The sequence below is a fragment of the Mangifera indica genome, chromosome 4 (assembly GCF_011075055.1).
Source record: "Mangifera indica cultivar Alphonso chromosome 4, CATAS_Mindica_2.1, whole genome shotgun sequence".
Classification (NCBI taxonomy): Eukaryota; Viridiplantae; Streptophyta; class Magnoliopsida; order Sapindales; family Anacardiaceae; genus Mangifera; species Mangifera indica.
In genome coordinates, this window is record NC_058140.1 from 16,003,193 (window position 1) to 16,023,861 (window position 20,669).

The 20,669-nt window shown below is 32.9% G+C and overlaps 5 protein-coding genes across 9 annotated transcripts; 3 read left to right on the top strand and 2 right to left on the bottom strand.

Annotated features, from left to right (window-relative positions):
* The first annotated feature begins 1,733 nt into the window (after positions 1–1,733).
* On the top strand, positions 1,734–2,686 carry LOC123213709 (cysteine-rich and transmembrane domain-containing protein WIH1-like). Its single transcript, XM_044633190.1, has 3 exons — positions 1,734–2,074; positions 2,165–2,300; positions 2,389–2,686. The coding sequence occupies exons 1-3, from the start codon at positions 2,044–2,046 to the stop codon at positions 2,432–2,434; spliced, it is 213 nt and encodes a 70-aa protein (XP_044489125.1). The 5' UTR covers positions 1,734–2,043; the 3' UTR covers positions 2,435–2,686.
* Positions 2,687–4,905: 2,219 nt separating this feature from the next.
* Positions 4,906–5,605, top strand: LOC123213708 (60S ribosomal protein L27-like). The gene has a single exon (XM_044633189.1). The coding sequence runs from the start codon at positions 4,997–4,999 to the stop codon at positions 5,402–5,404; it is 408 nt and encodes a 135-aa protein (XP_044489124.1). The 5' UTR covers positions 4,906–4,996; the 3' UTR covers positions 5,405–5,605.
* Positions 5,606–8,028: 2,423 nt separating this feature from the next.
* Positions 8,029–10,169, top strand: LOC123213704 (scarecrow-like protein 23). The gene has a single exon (XM_044633182.1). The coding sequence runs from the start codon at positions 8,502–8,504 to the stop codon at positions 9,858–9,860; it is 1,359 nt and encodes a 452-aa protein (XP_044489117.1). The 5' UTR covers positions 8,029–8,501; the 3' UTR covers positions 9,861–10,169.
* A 1,701-nt stretch (positions 10,170–11,870) lies between these two features.
* LOC123213706 (peptidyl-prolyl cis-trans isomerase FKBP19, chloroplastic) lies at positions 11,871–15,836 on the bottom strand. Of its 5 annotated transcripts, none has more exons than XM_044633186.1 (12): positions 15,680–15,836; positions 15,521–15,581; positions 15,184–15,359; positions 14,532–14,666; positions 13,968–14,053; positions 13,815–13,865; positions 13,523–13,603; positions 13,392–13,436; positions 13,010–13,065; positions 12,562–12,637; positions 12,340–12,484; positions 11,871–12,262 (listed from the first exon to the last, which is right to left on the bottom strand). In XM_044633186.1, the coding sequence occupies exons 4-11, from the start codon at positions 14,650–14,652 to the stop codon at positions 12,389–12,391; spliced, it is 612 nt and encodes a 203-aa protein (XP_044489121.1). In that variant the 5' UTR covers positions 14,653–14,666; positions 15,184–15,359; positions 15,521–15,581; positions 15,680–15,836; the 3' UTR covers positions 11,871–12,262; positions 12,340–12,388. The 5 variants fall into 5 exon arrangements, 4 of the variants coding, with proteins under 4 accessions (XP_044489121.1, XP_044489120.1, XP_044489122.1 ...); XM_044633185.1 differs by having other exon boundaries at positions 15,166–15,359; XM_044633187.1 differs by having other exon boundaries at positions 15,166–15,359; positions 15,665–15,813.
* Positions 15,837–16,645: 809 nt separating this feature from the next.
* On the bottom strand, positions 16,646–20,129 carry LOC123213705 (transaldolase). Its single transcript, XM_044633183.1, has 7 exons — positions 19,801–20,129; positions 19,102–19,273; positions 18,935–18,984; positions 18,000–18,300; positions 17,581–17,769; positions 17,309–17,491; positions 16,646–17,193 (listed from the first exon to the last, which is right to left on the bottom strand). The coding sequence occupies exons 1-7, from the start codon at positions 19,989–19,991 to the stop codon at positions 16,948–16,950; spliced, it is 1,332 nt and encodes a 443-aa protein (XP_044489118.1). The 5' UTR covers positions 19,992–20,129; the 3' UTR covers positions 16,646–16,947.
* Between the last annotated feature and the right edge of the window lie 540 nt (positions 20,130–20,669).

The window sequence follows — 20,669 nt, forward strand, 5'->3', positions numbered from 1 at the left end:
AATAAAATATTATATTACCCAAATCAAACTCCTATGATTCATTGATTGAAAATTATGATTTGATTTTGGTGAAAAATTTTAAAAAATATATTTAGTCTGAATTAGTAAATTTTAAAAAAAAAAATTTATAGTTGTGATTGTGGTTGAAGCCATAACAAAATTAACCTTTAAATTATATTATTTATATATATATATCGAAAGAATGTTTTTCACCCAAGGTTTGAGGAAATAATAGATTCCCACACTTAAATGTTTTCAATAAAATATTTAAAAATACAGAAAAAAAATTTTGATCTCTTTCCTAAAATTTTATTAAATAATTTGTATATCTTTAAGTTATATTAATTTTAATAAAAAATTATAAAAAATTAATAATACATGTATAAGTAAGAGTTATAATGACATATAATTATTGAATTAATATCATCAAATGATAAAATTATTTAATTAATGTTGTGACATTTAAATTTAATTTTTGATAGTAAATTATTTTTATATTGAATGCGCATCATATAATAAATTTAATTACACAAGATGAAATATGAATAATTAGACTACAATTACTTATATTTTATCATGTATTTCACATTTATAATAATAAATAAATACATTTAAAAAGAGAAAATTAAACATTAATGTTAAAACTCGGTATATTTAATATTAAAATTTTGTCAAAGTTATGAAAATGTTATTATTCAATATTTTAATATACAATCAAAATATTAAAACGGATATTTTTTTATTGAACGTGATTGGGAAGTTTGGATATACTTTAATTAATATTTTGGAATTTTAGAGTAGAAATTTTGTTAAAAGTTATTGGCAAAAATCCGGAGACCGTTGATAAATTGCAATTGAAAATGTTAAGAATTTTTTCCTTAAATATGTTTGGTTTATGGATTCTAATACAGAAACAATATAAACACGTTACAACCATATTTATGTTTAGAGTGTTTTGTAAGCATAAATTAAACTAATTTCAGGATCACAGAAAGCATATCCGGTTTGTCTGAATCTGACAATTGATGATGATTTGGTGATTCGATGCACTCCAGAAACTATTTACAACACAATTTGCTGATTATCTCTCGTTTCTGCAAGAATCCTTTCAGAGAATTGATTTGGAAGAGTACTGTAATTATATTTCTGTTTTTGGTTCAATTAACTTCTTTAGTTAACTTCTCAATGGAAGTTACATGCTTTTTAAATAAGAAAGGGAGTAGCAGTTATTAAAAAATAATTGTCAAGGGCAATATTGTAATATTGTCTTCCATGGGTTAACCTTATAACCCTAATGGATCGGGTTAACCCATCATAGGTGGACCGGATCCAATATGTTTGATTTTAAAAATTTGGACCTATAAAAAAATGAAAAAAGTATGATACTTCATTAATAAGATATATGAGTTTATTTTTTAACGTATGATTTTTTATTCATGAAACTATAGTTTTCGTCCGCCTTTGTCAGTGCATTTTAACAAATATTATAGATGCTGGTATTATTTATTTTTAAAAATAAAAATTAATAATTTGATTATTACGACACGGACAAACCTATCAAGGCACAACCCATTATACTATGGGCTGTATCCTCGGCCCTTTAAAAATATCGGTGGGCACTATGGACTGCCCCAGATTACTCATAGCCCAGCCCAGCCTTCTCTAGGTGTGAGAGTTGCTTTACGTTATGAGCTGAGGGACAGATTTCAGTTGACGAGGTCAATAGGTAAGAAAGACGACTAAATGTGAAATGACATAAATGTATATTGAAGACTAAGTAAGCGAAAGAAAGGTTTAATGGCTGGCGCGGCCGGCAGAGTGTAGCTTTAGAATCCTAGTCTCTGCTGGCTTTGTGCGTCTTTAATAAAAGCGACGCGGTTCCAAGATCAAATCAGTCACCGCCCTCGTCAAAACCTCTCCTTCTAAGCAATCATATTAAATATCTATATATATTACCCCTTTCTCAATTATTCTTTGTCTTCAACAGTTCAACCTCTCTTACTTTTTCTCTTCATCGTTTCATTTTCTTTCTTCCTTTCAAACATGAGTTCTTACGATAAAAACCAAGCTTCAGGTTTGTTGAAAGATTTGTAAATCTTCTTTTATTGTTTCAATAAAACTCTAGTTACTTCAACTAATTGTTCTATATTGGATTTTGTTGCAGCGCCACAGCCGCCACCCTCAACAGGCCTGTACGTGGCACCTCCACCAGCTGGTTATCCAACGATGGATAACTCTGTGAATCAGAATCAAGCTCCTGTTGAGACAAAATCGAGAGGTGATGGGTTCTGGAAGGGATGGTAAGTTTTAAGATTTCATTTTTTTTTTCTTTTTAATTCTCTGTTGATTTATCATATGGCTATCAATTGATTTTGTTTATATTTGCAGTTGTGCTGCGTTGTGTTGCTGCTGTGTCCTGGATGCTTGCTTTTGATGGTCGTCAAGATTTTTACTGTGTTTCTGCCAATTGAATTTTGTATAAAATTATTACGAAGGATGAGGATAAGGATGAGGATAAGAAGCACTATGGTTTTCTCTTTGTGCTTCTTGTTTCAGGCTCATCTAGACTTGGTCTTTTAATTATTCTTTTCCTTCCTTTGGTGGTTGCGCTTGAGTCAACTTTGATTGTATTTGTATTTTGTATTTGCACGATTCTTGTTCTAATAAAGCTATTCTTATTCGCGGATCTTTTGTCTTTGTCTTTACGCTAAATCTATATATATCTGTTTGAATACATATTAAATAAAAGATACATAAATATGCACGTAATTATATATCTAATATAGTATTGTTATGTCTTATCACCCATAAAAAAAATCTAAATGTTTTGTTTTGGTATTACGTATTTAATCAAATTGTTGATACATTTTAAATAATAATAAAATAATACAAAATTTTAATAAATAATATTATATGTATTTATTTTTTTATACATAATTTTTATATATTGATAATATATCATTATATAATTAAATGATTTTGAATCATGTGTCTTCATATGATAAAACAACACTTAATCACATAATAATACATTATTTATATATACGATTATATATCAAAAATAAATACATATAATTTTATTGAATTTTAATTATTATATGACTTAAAATATATTATAAACATCTTTAACATATTAAAAAACTTGAATACATTTATGTCATGTTATCTTTTTTGTGAAATGGTATGTCTAAATTGTATTGTTTATATGTTATACATTACATATATTATATTGTATCATTTTCAATATATTTTATAATATATTTATATCGTATCATAAAATATATATCATATATCATAAAATAATAACAACATATTCTATCACTTAACATCATTCTTTATATTATATTATTATTTACTGGTAAATTATTTTACATTGCAAGTTTGCAACCATGTCCGTGACAAAATCTTATTTAGTAGTTGTCAAAGTTTTGGATAATATTGATGTGTTAATTTCAGTCATGTTTAATAATTAGGCAAAGAGCTTGTTCCCACTTAAGGTTAGCCCTAATCTCAAATTCACACTTGTCAATTTTTTAAAATTCAAAGTTCTATCGATAAATCAAATTATGTTAAAATTATCAGTTAAAGAATAAAATTGTTATTTAATATAAATTTTTAAAAATTAAAGTTTTATTACATTTTTCTTCTCAATTTAAAAATCTAATAATTTGTCTTCCATTCAAAGTTTAAAAAATGACAATTTCTCCTTTAAGTTTTTTTTCTCATGCTCTCTTACGACTCATCCTTCTCGTCCATCGACTTATCTTCCTTCATTCTTCTCCCTTAGCCGACCATCATTCCCTCTCACCCCTTCTCTTGACGAAAACCCTTGTCTTCTTCTCAGACGAAGACGTTCGTTTTTATCTCATATGAAAGTGTTTTGTCTTTGTAAGAGGGAAATGTTTGATCGATAGGGAGAGATAAGTCAAGAGGGAGAATTAACATAACAGGAGAGAGTGAATTTTATCGTCTCCAGTGATAATTTTAAAACTCTAAAGGAGAAATGTTTATTTTTTCAATTTTAAGTCTAAGAGAAATTATGAGATTTTTAAACATAGAAAGAAAAATGTGATAAAATTTTAAAATTTTAAATTCTTTTAATAGATAACGATTTTACTTTTAATTTTAACATAAAATTTTAATAAAAATTAATTCATAAATAAATATTTAAAATTTAAAAAATTAACAAAAAAAACTAAAAACTACATCGAACCTTGGGTGGGAATAAGTCTGTTGACCTAATAATTAATTATTCTCTTATAATATAAACATCAATTAAAATGGATATTTAATTTGGAATGCGTAGATGGGATTCTTACTTTGATAAGGGCGCATCTTCCAATATATTCCAAGAATACTCAATTATAATAATGGATTATTAAGGTGGATTTGAGTTCAGATTAATGTGGATCTCAAATAAGTAGAATTTAGGTAAGGGTAGCCTAATTTGAAATCAAAACAAGTCAGCTTGATTTAATTGACAAGTAGTTGGAGGGAAGAAAAGATTGTGGTAGGCTATAAGAGAACAATGACATATTTTATCTGTGATCAATTATTATTATATTCACAAAAAATAAAATTATATATATATATATATATTCATTTTAACTATATAAATATATATATATATATATATATATATATATATATATATATATATATCATCATAACTGAATAATAAATAGAATTATTCATCCACAAAAAACAATGGGGTTAAACAGTTTAACAATAATTGGAAAGATCATATTACTTCTAGTCCAGCCCATTTCAGACTGAAGGCCCTTTTAAAAGCCCTTTTTATCCTTAAAATCCCATTAAAGATTGAAGGTCCGTCTGAAAGCCCATACCATTTTAGGGTTAGCACTTTGGCTAGGGTTTTGTGAGAACTCAGCGTATAAATACCTCCATAACGCCTCATTTCCTGCTTCTTCGTTTCAGGGTCTGCTCCCACATTCAGAGCTCGCGAGAGAGAGTAGAGAACAAGAACAAGCGGAAGATGGTGAAGTTCCTCAAGCCAAACAAGGCCGTAATCCTTCTTCAAGGCCGCTACGCCGGCCGCAAGGCGGTGATCATTAAGTCATTCGACGATGGCACTCGCGAGCGTGCCTACGGCCACTGTTTGGTTGCTGGGATAAAGAAGTACCCCAGTAAGGTTATCAGGAAGGACTCGTCCAAGAAGACGGCCAAGAAGTCCCGCGTCAAGGCCTTTATAAAGCTCGTCAATTATCAGCACCTGATGCCCACACGATACACTCTCGATGTGGATTTGAAGGACATCGTCACTGTCGATAGTCTGCAGAGCAAGGACAAGAAGGTCACCTCTTGTAAGGAGACTAAGAAGAGATTGGAGGAGAGGTTCAAAACCGGCAAGAACCGTTGGTTCTTTACCAAGCTAAGGTTTTAAATTTGTTTTTTATTTTGTGGGAACGACTCGTCGTCTTGTTTAGTTTATTAAAGTTGTTAAGATGATTTTGAGGATTATGTAGTGTTTTATGAATCTGTTTTTGTTTGGAACTGGGTCCGTTTCCATCAGACATTTTTGGGTTTATAATGCTTTTGAAAGATTTTTACTTAAATTGCTAATGTTATATGTTATTTTCGTTTATGATTATTGAACTGATTTGCTCATTTAATTTCTTTAATGCTTGGTGTTTATTATTTAGTTTAAGAGTTATTATCAATTGATGATTTTGGTGAGTTATTGTGTGGTTCATTATATTTATGCTCGACTATGATTGATTAGTGCTTTTCTCCATTTTTTATTTGATTCTAGGAATTGATTTCTGTGTGATTGATGGCATACATTAATGTTTGTAATGCTCCAATGAGATTAAATTTGATAAATTTTGGTTTCTCTTTTAATTTAACTGTGGTATGTTTCTTGTCTTCATGGGATGTTTCTACTCACCTGGTGATTATTGCGCAAGTTTATTAATATTGGGTTAGGTTTGGACTTGTAAAGACCTGAATTTACGACAAGAAATCATTACATGATTGCTTTGCTTATTAAAACTAATTGATGAGTATTTTTTGGCTTGCCCATTTTCTGGGTCGGTTTTGGTTGTAGAAAGGTTTGATATTACTAGCAGCCAAGATTTAGTGTTGTGGGCTAATGTGTAATTTTGGAGTTAAGTATTTGTTCTAAGCATATGTTCTTAGACAAACTTCAGGGCTCTACCGTTATTTTGGAGTGAACTATGTGGTGTTCTACTGTTATAAGATAGGTAATTTATAAATTGCAATTACATGCTATTTGATTTGTTTTTGTATTTGAATTTAATCAAAATAGATTTTATTATAAGGTTATGAACATGAAAACATTTTTGCAGTTGTAGTTCTGTGAATATAATATCATATGAACTATAATCAAAAGTATTGTTTTGGTTTAGAGGGTTTTGATAATTTCTTTCATCTCTTTGTTGATGATATAATGTACAATACTTGGCTACACTTTTTATAATTTACTACTTTTATGATTTTACTACTATGTTTCAAATATGAGCCTTAAGAGTGTAGCCATAAATCTGTAATTTTAATTCAACTTTCACATGTATATACAAATACTTATGTGTGTGTGTGTGTGTGTGTGTGTGTATATGTATGTATGTTTCATAATTTAAGTGGAATTTGACAAACGGTTTTGAGAAAAAAGACATCTAAGATTAAAAGTTTCTTGGTCACTTTTATTAATATTCAAAACTAAATTTTGAGTTGTCCATGCTAGCTGAAGTGAGAACATGAGTTTCTGAGTGTACAGCAGTCAAAGGTATTTTAGTAGATAGATCATGATTTGTTATTCAGCACGAATTGCTAGAAGGCCAATGCCGCTAAACAATTCGAGCAAATGCGGAAACCGGCTTTTCCATTGTCAACTAATGGGCTTCCCTTGACCCCTACGCCCACTCATTCCTTTGGGCAGAAGTCAGATTTCCATGGTTGGAATGTGTCTTAACTAAGCTTGACAAGGCCTGAGTTTCCGGTGCTTAAGTTTTGAGTGAGCTGCGCTAATTTAAGATCCGTGTTTTCTTATTATTAGTAGGTAGTTTGGAGACGATTACTAATGTTGTTTCGGCTATTTAATTTTCATTTTGCTGGGCCTGCTGTACCAAGTTTAGAACCCTCCTGTCCTGGTGGAGACCGCCAAAACAACTGTTAAGGACCTGCGGAGGGACACTTTTCAAATTCCTCTGCACGCCCATCAAATTCAACTCGATCATATTATCTTTTTCTCTCCTTCCTTCCCCTCTCAGTTCAGTATTTCTGCATTTCATTTTTTAATTTTTGCACACCAACGCTAATTTTCATCATAATATTAATCGGTTTGCCTCGCCGCCTCATATGGTCCAAGTTCCAAACCTCAAGTGGCCAATTGAGTGGGCCAGTACGAATGAGTTCAATAAAGCAAGCATCAAGCTAGCGGATACGAAGGCCATCTTATCGGCCAGGGGAAAAAAAGAAGAAGAAAGAAATTGGCCTTTTTCGACTAAAAAGTACATAAAAATGTGTCTTGGTCGTTTCTTCCTTGAACTCTTGCTCCAATACCATATCTGTTAGGGAAGAAATCTTGATTCCAAGGTGAAAGAGATACAAATAAGTTGATACGGTTGAGAGCTAGAGGATGAGAAGTGCATCTTGTGTTGACCCTTGGGCTGCCTTAGACATGTTTCTGATCGAGCATGGGAAAAATAGGAAGGAGAAATTAAATAAGGGTTACGGCTACCTATAAAACCTAGGCAGATTTGGCTCTATTTACGGAACTATTTGTTAGCAAGAGGCCTTGGTTGCCGCCGTCTTCGTAACCTATCACTCTCCTTATGGTTTTTATTGGGCTTCTGGCTTTTAACAATTTACTTCAATTTTAAATACCATATATCCATCCTTTTATTTCAGTTTGACGGTTGAAAATTGATTGGGAGACTGAATGATTGAGGAAGAAAATGATAGGGTTTTGCGATTATGTGAATTGATTAATAGATTGATAGAAAGAAGAAATTAGTAGGAGATTATGAAAAAAAAAATGGCTGAAGAGAGATTATAAAGATTAGGTGCTGAGAGACTTGGTTATGATATTTGTGAAGTTGAGAGGAAGACTGGGTAGAGAAAGACCTATTATTTTTCACATTGTAAGTGCCAGATATTTACAAATAAGGTAGAAATAATGCTGAAACATAAAAGACAAATATCTCCTCTCTCCCTCCCGAGAATCCAAGGATGATGCTAATGCTATTATATTTGTCTATTAATTAATCACAGATACAAACGGACTTAACGACACCCTCAAACGGATTACTAGCTCCATGCCATCTTTTCTTTTATTCCTTTCTCTCTATTTTCCCTCACTTTCTCTATGCCCAAACACCTATTTGTCTTTTAATTTTACCTGACCGTCTGACACCTCTCTGCAGCTCTCTGTACATACTTCCTTTGTCCTTCTCTCTCATTTGTCACTTTTCTTCTGAAAGCTCTTCCCGTACCGAATCTCACTGCTTTCTGCTGTTATCATGCTTCAAAGCTTACTCCCTCAGTCTCCAATCAACTCCAATAACAACAACAACAACAACAACAATAACAACAACTCTTCCGCCATGAGAACCAAGCGCGTCGACCGCGACACCGACATCATCGACGATGTCGACGGTCCTTCCACGAAGCGCGCCAACATCGAACAAACTCAAACTCAGGAACAGCACGACCAACAAGAAGAGGCGTCGGAACCAGAACAGGTAGTTATGGAATTGGAAGGAGAGTCAACTGGATTGAGACTGTTAGGTTTATTGCTTCAATGCGCTGAGTGTGTTGCCATGGACAATCTCGACAACGCCACTGATCTTTTGCCTGAAATCTCCGAGCTCTCCTCTCCGTTCGGTTCTTCACCGGAACGCGTCGGCGCGTACTTTGCTCACGCGCTCCAAGCGCGCGTTGTGAGTTCATGCTTAGGGACTTACTTGCCGCTTACCATGAAATCGTTAACGTTATCTCAGTCTCAGAAGATCTTCAACGCTTTGCAATCATACAATTCAATCTGTCCATTGATTAAGTTCTCTCATTTTACCGCCAACCAAGCAATTTTCCAAGCTCTGGACGGTGAGGATTGCGTTCACGTCATCGATCTCGACATCATGCAAGGCCTTCAGTGGCCAGGATTGTTTCACATCTTAGCCTCCCGGTCTAAGAAGATCCGTTCCATGAGAATAACCGGGTTCGGATCCTCTTCCGAGTTGCTGGAGTCAACCGGGAGAAGACTCGCAGACTTTGCGAATTCACTGGGATTACCATTCGAGTTTCATCCACTGGAGGGCAAAATTGGAAATGTGAGTGATCTAAGTCAACTTGGGGTGAGACCGAGTGAGGCAATTGTGGTCCATTGGATGCATCATTGTTTGTACGATATAACGGGGAGTGATTTAGGGACGTTGAGATTGTTGACTTTGTTGAGGCCGAAATTGATCACGATCGTCGAACAAGATTTGAGCCATGGGGGTGGTTTTTTAGGGAGGTTCGTTGAAGCGTTACATTATTATAGCGCATTGTTTGATGCGTTAGGGGACGGCTTGGGTGTGGACAGTGTAGAGAGGCATACGGTGGAGCAGCAGTTGTTCGGTTGCGAGATCAGGAATATCGTGGCAGTTGGTGGACCTAAGAGAACAGGGGAAGTCAAAATAGAAAAATGGGGTGAAGAATTAAGACGGGTCGGATTTAAACCCGTATCACTTGGAGGTAACCCGGCTTCACAAGCAAGTTTGTTACTTGGGATGTTCCCGTGGAAAGGGTACACTTTAGTGGAGGAAAACGGGTCACTGAAATTGGGTTGGAAGGATTTGTCTCTGCTGACGGCGTCGGCTTGGCAGCCGTCGGATTAAATATTATATAATGGATTGAATCCAATGATCAATGATTGGGTTGATGGAGTGAATGATCAACATTGAATATTGGGTCACGGATGGTGAAAATGTATATGTTTAATCCTTTTGGAACAATTTTGTAAGCATATATGCTTTGAAGACTCAGACTGAGCCGATTGGATGAAATTCATAAGAGTAATTAATTTTTGTTCGGAGAAAGAGAAATAAAAAGAAAAGGAAAAGGAATGTTGTGAGTTGATCCTATTCATGAAATTTGTAATTGTAAATGCTGATTTGAAGTTAAAATCATTTGACATTCTCAATATACTTTAAAATGAGTTGAGATGAATAGTTTGATAGTACGTTATTACTGGTTTTTCACGTTGAAAACCTGTAAATTTGAACAACTCGGTTGTGGGGTAGTGAATGGAACAGTCGTAGATTAGATATTTTATTATGGCCAAAGGAATTATTCTCACTCAAAGTATAGGAAAATTCTAAACTTTCATTCTCTAATTTTTTAAAATTTAAATATTTATCTATGAATTAAAATTTAATAAATTTTTTAATTAAAATTAAGAGTAAAATTATATCATTTTACTCTCTTAATTTGAAAAACTAATAATTTCTCTAAAATTAAATTTTGAAAAGTGATATTTTCTCCTTACATAAGGTTTTTGAATTTTGTCGGTGAATTTCCAACCAATAATGGCCGATCTCTCTCCTTCTGCTGCTTAATATCCGATCAACAATGTTTGGATTAGACGAAATCGAGATAAAGAGTTTTATCGTCCAAACAAAATTAGTTTCGTCTAGACGACGACGACGATGATCTAGGCGAGGAGATCAACCTTGTCTAGAGGAGAACAACTCCTTGTCTAGACTGTCATTATCGTTTAGATGAAGTTGAATTCCTCTGGATGATGAAAATCTAGATAAAGAGTTTTAACTTTTTATTTGGATTTCGTTAAATCCAGACTTCATCGATCGGATATCAAACCCAAGAGGGAGAGAGGATATTGGGAGGGAGAGAGATCGACAATCGTTAGTCAAAAATTTTTCGGTGAAATTGAAAATCCTACGTAAGAGGAAAATGTCATTTCTCAAAATTTAATTTTGAGAAAAATTATTAGTTTTTTAAATTAAAAGGGTAAAATTATATAAATTTTAAATATTGTTGTTAAATGATAATTTTATCTTTAATTTTAACCGAAAAATTTAATAAATTTTAATTCAAAAATAGGTTTTTAAAAATGTAAAAATAAATTTTTAGAAATTAAAAGAGGGGAATTTGAAATTTCGTTATACTTTGGGTGAGAATAAGTCTTTTGGCCTTTTGTTATTTTGGGAAACTTGAATGGTCCAAAATAGAGGAGCCCAGCCACGGGGTAGCCCACTTATAGAAGAGGATGCCTGCCAGTGGTGAGGACAAAAGTCGGACAGCTAATAAGTCATGGCTTGGTAAAGCCAAACAAATGAGTCCATAAATGTAATTGTCATGTGCCCTTCAAAACCAAAGCTTTTTGGCCCTCGAATCAAATATGAAACTTATGGGTGAATAATAGTAGATCATAAGTTTTAATTCAAAATAATAATAATTGTACTGTACACTCTCATCAACCACTTGAGTTATTACCACGTTGATCTTTCAAGTTAAAGCACGTTTTTTTTTTTTTTCCTTGCATCACGCCGTCAAACCCCTCCTTGCTCAGAGATATAACACCATAAAAGTGATAAAAAATTGATTCAGCTATCCAATAAAATTATATAAATCTATTAGTATAAATTAAAATATCAATTTGTGATCAGATAATATAATTATTTATTTTTTTCTTATTTTAAAATCATCTAATTAAATATCATTACATCAGATTATATGAATAAGTTTATACAATTTATTTAATAAGTTTATATAATTTATTTGTATCAAATCACTCATACCACATGAGCTGTTTCAAGGATAAGTTCTATCAAGTGTCTGCTCAACAGTTAAACAATTAATAATTTCCAGCACGAGAAAGGAAAAAATGAAAAAATCATGTGGTAGGGTCCAAAAGTTCATTGTAAATGTCAAGACACAGAACCACCAGAATTACCTGAAAGACAAATGTTCTGAGCCTGTGGAACAAATGTAGTAAATACAACAAGAAACAAAATTCCAGGCTGAAATTGTAGCATGCAACTTTAATTACAGGGAAAGATATTACTGACTTGAGTAGTAGATACATCAAAGCTTTCACATGGTAGGTATCTTGAATCTATAAACTCTGGTAGGCAAAGAGCCGTATATTTATATGCTTTCTTACCTCGACAATAAATCGAGAATTATGACAAAACAGCTCTAATTTCATGAAAATTATGGTGAAACAGCTCTACTTTCAAAATGTGGCTTCCTTGATTTGCAATTATCTTCCAGCTATCTGTATTTTTAAGCATTACCAAATCATGGAAATTTGCAAATTTGTGATAAAAACCAATGAATGAAATAAAATCTAACCTTAATGTTTCAGATAGTGCCAATGAAGCATGTGGAAATTCGCAAATGATTAGTTTGGTATGATTTTGAGGAGCTCGATATCAAACAGCAAAGTCTTGTCTATCAGTCCTTGGTTCCTCAGCACAAAATCCAAGGCTCGCTGGCCCTGTGGAACACAAGATTATTTTCCCTTGAGTAAAATAAAAATTATATAATACAAGATATCAGAAGTTTGATTATTACTGAAAAAGTAGTTGGCCTTGGGCCACTTTTGTTGTAGTCGTTCTCAGGATATCCCAGTTCTGGGGGCACTATGATCCTGCATCACTGTGAAGTACAATGTGAAATTCGCAAAGAATTTCCTCATCATGAAAGGAAATGAGTAAAATACTACAAGTTCCCAGAAGAGCATCAATGCAGTAAGTAAATTAATCAATAAAGCCAGGATTGACTAGAAGCTAGAATAACATCAAAATGCATCAGTCTGGCAGCTTGCCTTTTTCAGTATACAATAACAGTCTGTTCGGATATAGCAAAACTCAAGGTTAGATGTAATTAAATTATGCATGATCTGATTGAATGTAGGTGAATGTGTGTATCCTATGCATGTCTACTGTTTCTAGTGGATAATTGCTGTAACTTTTTTATCAAACATAACAAAGACTATGTTTCAGAAAAGCATATGCAGCACCTTCTAACGCCACCCAAAGCCATTCCTCTAACAGCTTCTTCAAAAGCTGGAATTACCTGAAATTCAAGAAGCAGGCAGCACCATTAGCAATTGCCTTTCCAACCAGAGTATCATGCCACTAAGGAAACAAGAAAATCATATAATTAAATTTTAGGACTAAATTTCCAGTGATATTCATTTAAAACCTCAATTTATAAGGTTGCACTATGTACTTGACTTATATGTGAAACCTCAGAGAGCATGAATGTGTACCAGGAAGAAAGACTTCAGATGCATTTAAACTAGAACAACCCAAAAAATATAACAGTACAATGTCTACTCCATCCTATCTTTGTTACAAGAATAAAAATCTTTAAACATTGGAAAAGGGAAATAATCTCACCTCTTGAGATCCAATCCTAAATTTGAAAAAGTCCTTGTCATCTCCCTACAAATTGCAAAACCACAGAAAATTATGTTTTTATCAAGAATTGTAGAGAAAGATCTAGCTGAAGAATAAAAAGCTTTTCATACCATGAAAGAGCCGCCCTTAGTTTTGTTTCGAGCTTCAAATATGCGGCCATAGTAGCCTATCGTGTAACCATCCCAATCAACCTACCAAATCATAGTTCACAAACAGACTGCATAACTCCAACATGTTATAAAGGAATCATCTTGTTAAAGAAACTCAGATTCATAAGCATAAACTGTTCGAATATGAACCAGAAATTATCAAAGCTAACAAATTCGCAATTGAATTTTGGAAGCCAATTTATAACATTTACAGGAACTGGTAAAGCCATTCATAGGGACATTAGCTCCTTACCACAACTGTCTCTCCCATCTTTGGTGTAGGTCCACTTCCCGGTCGCAAGTCCTGCATTTTTTTAGTAGTTTTAAATTAACCAAGGAATTAAATATAATGCTTTTACCTGTCAACACATCAGGAGGTTGTTGGATGAAGAATTCAATGGATGACCTTATATTGAAGACCTGATTCTGTTTCTGTGTAGTCTGGATACCGCATCTTTGTCTTGCCATAATCCTTCCCCCTAAGTGCTGGCACTGCATGGACCAAGCAGAGTGCCAAATGTAAGTCTTGCGACCATAATAGGATGTACATTCTGAATCTATAATACAGAATTAGAATGCAGTATAAGAAGCAAGAAAATCGAGGAAGTTACCCTTGAATCAGCCTAGTTCCCAATGTGGTGTGTTAGTGAATGAAGCAATATGATAATATTTTAGAGGACATGAATTAATAATCATACTACTAGTGAGGTTTTTCATTTGCTCAAAATAGGAAGGTAATGGTATACTAAAAGATAAATAAGGAAATACACCATCATATTTAAGCTCCTGCTTAAGGAATTTTGACTATCTATTTCTATTGATGGAAGAGATCAAACCACATGTTACTCTTTCAGATCAAGAACATGGAAGTGGTGCTCCAAAACAGACAGTAAAATGGCAGATGCATGAACCAAACATCACAGAGTACACAAAAATGATTGATATTAATAAAGGGATAACAATAAGTTACTATCAGTAAATTCAGCTGCAGAAGCTACTCCATTCATTGGTGAACTGCACAAGGCTCCAACTAGTACTCCAATGGACGATATCAGCACTTTTCTTCGGTCAATGTCTTGTATATTGCTCATGGGATTACTTTCACCTATAACAGAAAAATCCCAAAAAAAAAATCGCCATTAATATGAGAAAAAAGGGGTCACAAACCCAAATATACAGCCTAACTACACAAAAACTCACTGTTATAAAATTTTTGAGGAACTCCAATTAACCCCTCAATAATTAATTATTTATAGCAAAAACTCAAGAAATTCCGGTCCTAAAACGATTGTGATAGGTTTAAAAAATAAAAAAATCTTTATCAAGGAACTTCTGCCACATAATTTTCATCATGAATATACTGACAAGTTTTATATTCTTTTTCATTTTTTACTAAAACAACAAACCAACAAGTTTGAGTATTCCAAGCAAACATTAAAATTCAGTCTTGAACCAATTATGCATTATAAAAAAAATGGAAAAAGACTACAAGGAGGACACAGCCTTCAAATTTATCAGGTAGCAGCAACTAAAGAATATCTACTCAATTGTTAACCAAAATGTGGCTTGAAGAAAGCTAAAAAATGCACAATAACAGTACCCACATCAACATTGAAAGTTACGTTTTAGATGAGTGTAGCTGCACGACGGCTACAGTGAGAAGGTCAACTCAGTTGAGGCAAGACCGTAGCTTACACAAAAAAATTGGCCTGTCTGTGTAGCATACCCAATACTTATAAGCCCAATTGCCAATCCTTAGCCTAGCGATGCGAAACTTATTTGGATTGATAGAAGTCACCTTAATTTAAGACATTCGTCATATATAACAATTAATCAACTTGATTTTTAGCCATAATGCGTCTTACAGAAAGCTAAAAAAGCACAATTTAAACTACCCACATGGGCATTCAAAGTAGAAAACTCTACAGCACATAAGATTAACATTAAATTGAAACTAACCCCACGAAGCAGAACACCAAAATCTATGCGGGTTCTGAAGGGACTCAGCTCTGCTCGTTCTCTGAAAAATATTATCAGTTGAATTCGATTATAAGAACTTTGAAACATATATACAAACAAATATATAAAATAAAAAACACACACACAACGGCGTCGTACGGAGATGAGGGTTTGAGAAGGAAGAAAGGAGATCCAAGAGCTGAAATTGAAGCCATTGAAAGAGAGCGAGGTGCTTCGCGGGAAGATAACGGCCTCAGCTTTTGGTAGACCCGACTTACCTCTTAATTTTCTTTTATTTATTAATTTGTTTTTTTTTTAAATATATTTGGGAGAAATCTAGTAAGCATAAATATCCCTTTAAAATTATTTATGAGTTTATGTTATAATTAGCGTTACTATAATAATCCTCCTTAATTATAATTAAATCTTAAATTTTTTCTTGTGATGATAATAAGAACACAATTTTCTATATAATTTATGTTTTTAGTTAAAAAAATGAATTTATAGTAAAACCTCAGACATTTCACCATTTATAAACATTTGGCATGTGTACATTTATAGGCATTTACGATTACAATAATAAAATTAGGTATATTTATTTCAAATACATAAATATATACATATTTTATATATGTCATCATGTGATTGATTAATTTTGAATTAAAAATAAAATAATATTCACTTATGTAATGACACATATAAATGTGTATATATTTATTATTTGAAATAAATACACATAATATTACTATATATACACATTTATATACAAATATATAATATATTATTATGTAATTAAATATTATTTTATGATTAATTTAAAATCATTCAATTAATGTCTAATCATATAATAATATGTTATATATATACATATTTACATATTATGTATATGCATAAAATATAGTATTATATGATAAATTTAAGTTTTATAGTATTATAAAGTTTCTTGATAAATTTAATATAATATAAATTTATTTTAGATTATAGAAAATATAAAGAGAATAACATTGGAAATAGATGTAGAAATTATTTTTAATAGTCCCCATTTTTCTCATGATTTGAAAAAGTAGAATTTTTTGAAATATCATATATACACTTAAACAACTCACATTAAAAAAATGCCCAATATTGTTGAATATAGCCTGAATTTCTCTTATATTCCATTTTCTGATTGCAACATACAAATCCCATTTACATTCACCAAACCTTCTCATTCAAATGTAATATGCTACAACCAGATTGGAAGATTTAAAATTAAAATTGAAAAATAAAACCAAGGTTTTTAATGGAACTTCCAATAAACTAGAGCAACTAAGCCACTACTGGTACACAACAGATAATCATGAACAAGTCAAACAAAGCTAAGAGGCAGGATTTGAGAGCCCACTTCTTTTATTTTGATCACAATGAACAAATTCATAAGCACTTGCTTAGTGGCTTACCAGCTTCAGAGAGTTTGCCTTCTCTTGCAGGGTGTCGAGTAGACTGTCAAAGCTCTTCTTGAAGGCGTCGACTCCTTCAAGTTCAAGTTGAGTGCCAACATAGTTCCAGTCAATTCCCAACTTCTCGAGTGCACTGTAAACACCTTCAGCTTCAGAAACATTTACATCGATTGTCCTTGAAACAGCACCGTGATCAACAAATGCTTGGAGAGCTTGGTCGGGCATGGTTGAAACCTGCAAAAGGGAATTCGGTAATAAGAATAAAAAAGGGTATTTATTGACATGATCCTTGTTAAAAAAACAGTGTAACAAGAATAGCAGATCAACTGTAAGAATAGAAGATGCTCACCGTATCAGGTCCAATGAGAGGAGCAACATACAAAGTATCGGGGTAGGCAGGGTTCTTAACGCTGGTTGAAGCCCACAACAACCTCTGCTTCTTTGCGCCTTTCTTCACAAGAGAATCCCATCTTGGACCAGAAAACTTCTTCTGGTAGAGCTGGTATGCCAAGGCAGCTTGAGCCACAGCAGCCTAAAACAGTTAAGATGCCATGTTATGAGCACAATTTTGATTCTTTTATAGTCCCAGGGAGTAAGAGTATGTAATTGAACCTAAGTTACCTTTCCCCGGAGATCAAGAGCTTCTGGTGTTCCAATCTTTTCAAGCATTTTGTCAATGAGGGTGTCAACTCGACTAACAAAAAAGGATGCAACACTTGTGACTCTAGAGAGGTCATCTAACCCAGAAGCCTCTAGGCCATCCAAGTAAGCATCAATGACTGCTTCATATCTAGCAAGGGAGAAAATGAGCTGTACAAACACAACAGAAATTGAAGTTTAAGAGACTACCATAGACAAGTGGATCGTTTTAAAACATAGCCAAAAATTTGATACTTTGGATCAATAAAGCAAGGGCACCTACTTTGCACTCAAGGTAATAGCAGAATACACCAGCATATAATAGCATAAATTAAGACAACTTCCACGATAAAATTGTTTATATAGTCCAAGAATAGAAATGGAAGCGCAGAAGAACTCACGGTCACATTGACGCTAATGCCATTTGCTATAACTTCCTTGATAGAAGGAATACATGGAGCTGTGGCAGGAATCTTAATGTAGACATTGGGGCGGTCAACCACTTTATGAAGCCATTTTGCAGCTTCCACAGTCCCTTTAGTATCATCAGCAAGTCTAGGTGAAACTTCAACTGAAACATAACCATCACCACCATCAGTATCATCATAAATATGCTCAAAAAGTTTGCACGCATCTTGAATGTCCTTAATCACAAGTTCCCAGTATGCAGCTTCAATGTCTTTTCCAGATTGTACAAGTTCCCTGTATATTGCAATAATCATTTGATGAATACAACAAACAACTTTATATGTCTAAACAAAAATAAAAATATATACCTAACTTCAAAATACTAATTAACAGAAAACACAGAAAATTCCTCTGAAATGAACACAAGTTCTATATACAAGAATTTTACTTCTGTTGGCATTAAGTGTCAATTGTTGCATCCTTTGCCGCCTAATAAAGCAATAAAAACAAGAGGCATGCAAGTTTCCACCTCAAAACAATGGAAATTTCAGTTAAAAATTATATATACATAGTGCATTCCATACAATTAATAACTGAACTGCAAAATTACAAAGATAAGCTGTGCTCCATACACTATTTTCAGCCATTGCAACAATAAATTACACTATCCTTCACAAAAATCTCCTAAGCACTTGGCATCCATAATACCATACATTCTATAAATCTATTTAGATCTTATCATGGTTGGTTTAGTTTTCACTTTTCTGCCCATACGAAAACATAATGTTCACAAATTCGGTAAAACTGTAGTGTTAAAAATTTTTGCAAAAAACTCATCACAACTGGGCAGCCCCCAGGCTACCACAAACAAAACAAAGCAATTTAAATCTCTGATCATATAGAAATCACAGTAGCTTTTTAACAATACCTGAACTGGTCGTTGTAAGCGTTTGAAGATGAAATAGCTTTCTGGAAAATCTACATTCAAGCAAAAAGCTTAGACAGCTCAGTGCACAGCCTTAATATCAATCAAACAAATATAAGTTTGTGTTATGTAAACAAGCAAACAAAACTGAAAACCAGATTAGTAGTTACCGCTGGATTGCTTGTTACACCTCTCACACCACTGGCAATCAGTGGAAGCAAATCTGTAACGGGGCGGCAGAGATTATCATACCAAGGGCTCTGACCTTCCTTTTCATAAAGATCATGAAGAGATGTTCTTTTTGTTGCACTTCCATTTCCACCTGGTTGTGAACACCTGACACTGTAACCCAGTTGATTTTAGCATCAAACTTTACCAAATGGGGTGCAATTTTTTGGTCTCTGATGTTTTACATTTCATCAAAACAAAAGCATTATTCTACATTTGATTTATTACCTTCCTTATGTACCAAAAATTAAATTAGAGTACAAATAAAAATAATGCACCTCATCAATCTAATAACAGATAATAACATTATGATACATATAGATAGAAATCTATAATCTTTTAGAAAAAGATTCTGAAAGAGAATGATTTGAATGGCAAAATTATACAGAATGCAAAGCTCTATCAACTTTATATCAGAAAGAAACTTTACTGCCAAAAGGAAATATAAATCAAACATAAAAATGAAATCAAATCACAGCACTAAACTTGATTACCCAAACCCAAAGGGTTTCCAGAAAAAAAAAAAAAAAAACTTAGAACGGATCAGACTGAGACAAAGATAAACTGAACGAAAATGGAATATATTATCAAGTTTATAGACAAGATCACAGGGAAAACGCTGAAAGCAAAAGCAAACTTACACCAAGGAGCCTCTCAAAGCATGGCTATTTCTAAGGCTCAACTGAGAGGACCCAACTTTGGAATTGAACCCAGTTTTGTTTTTGAGAGAAACGAAAGAAACCAACCCAGAAGAGGATCTGGGCTTGAACGATGGTGAAGAAGAGTCGAGAGCAGCAGGTGGTGAATTGCAAAGTTTTGAAACAGTAGCCATAGTGAGGTTGGTGAAACAGAAGTGGCGTTGTTTGATACGTTACGATACAACCGAAGAGAAACGAAGAGAGGATTCAATGTTTTTATATAAAACAATGAAGAGAGTTAGTTGGCGCTGAGTTTGTGAGAGGTTTACACTGACATTGAATTTTATATTTTTATTGGGCATAACATTAGGATAGCTTCCATTTTGATTCTTTTTAGTTTTTATATGAAATTAGGTTTATAAATAATCTAGATTTTAAATTGATTAAATGTATTATATATTAATAAAAATAGATTAATATAAAATTTACATAGGTTAGATTAAAGTTTTCAATTGATTTTATTGTATATGGTAAACTATAAAGTATCACATTAATGTAATAAAATGTTATTATGGTTTTTCAACTAGTAAATTTTATTGGCAATAAAGTATTCAACAATAATAATAGTAAACTAAAAATTAATTTTTTAAAATCGGATTGCATATTGACACAATAATGGAGTGGTTTGGTTTAATCATCTGTTAGACATTTTATCAGTGATACACTGGTTAATTATTTAAACATAAATTAATATTTAAAATAATTTTGTAAATTTAATTATTAAATATATAATATAAATTGTTTAACATAAAAATAAACTTAATTTGATGACATACATCTAGATAGGGTTTTGCATTCAAGTTCCAATAATG

What these genes read in the sequence shown, in the direction of transcription:
- LOC123213709 (XM_044633190.1), top strand. Translation starts at nt 2,044, where the DNA reads ATGAGTTCTTACGATAAAAACCAAGCTTCAG. An exon ending in CGATAAAAACCAAGCTTCAG is followed by an intron (nt 2,075 to 2,164) that starts GTTTGTTGAAAG and finishes ATTTTGTTGCAG; the next exon opens with CGCCACAGCCGCCACCCTCA. An exon ending in GATGGGTTCTGGAAGGGATG is followed by an intron (nt 2,301 to 2,388) that starts GTAAGTTTTAAG and finishes TTATATTTGCAG; the next exon opens with TTGTGCTGCGTTGTGTTGCT.
- LOC123213708 (XM_044633189.1), top strand. Translation starts at nt 4,997, where the DNA reads ATGGTGAAGTTCCTCAAGCCAAACAAGGCCGTAATCCTTCTTCAAGGC.
- LOC123213704 (XM_044633182.1), top strand. Translation starts at nt 8,502, where the DNA reads ATGCTTCAAAGCTTACTCCCTCAGTCTCCAATCAACTCCAATAACAAC.
- LOC123213706 (XM_044633184.1), bottom strand. Translation starts at nt 15,735, where the DNA reads ATGGCTTCAATTTCAGCTCTTGGATCTCCTTTCTTCCTTCTCAAACCC. An exon ending in AGATGGGAGAGACAGTTGTG is followed by an intron (nt 13,604 to 13,814) that starts GTAAGGAGCTAA and finishes ATGATTTGGTAG; the next exon opens with GTTGATTGGGATGGTTACAC. An exon ending in CAAGGCCAACTACTTTTTCA is followed by an intron (nt 12,485 to 12,561) that starts GTAATAATCAAA and finishes TGTGTTCCACAG; the next exon opens with GGCCAGCGAGCCTTGGATTT.
- LOC123213705 (XM_044633183.1), bottom strand. Translation starts at nt 19,991, where the DNA reads ATGGCTACTGTTTCAAAACTTTGCAATTCACCACCTGCTGCTCTCGAC. An exon ending in GCTTTGAGAGGCTCCTTGGT is followed by an intron (nt 19,274 to 19,800) that starts GTAAGTTTGCTT and finishes ACTGGGTTACAG; the next exon opens with TGTCAGGTGTTCACAACCAG. An exon ending in CTCTTGATCTCCGGGGAAAG is followed by an intron (nt 17,492 to 17,580) that starts GTAACTTAGGTT and finishes TAACTGTTTTAG; the next exon opens with GCTGCTGTGGCTCAAGCTGC.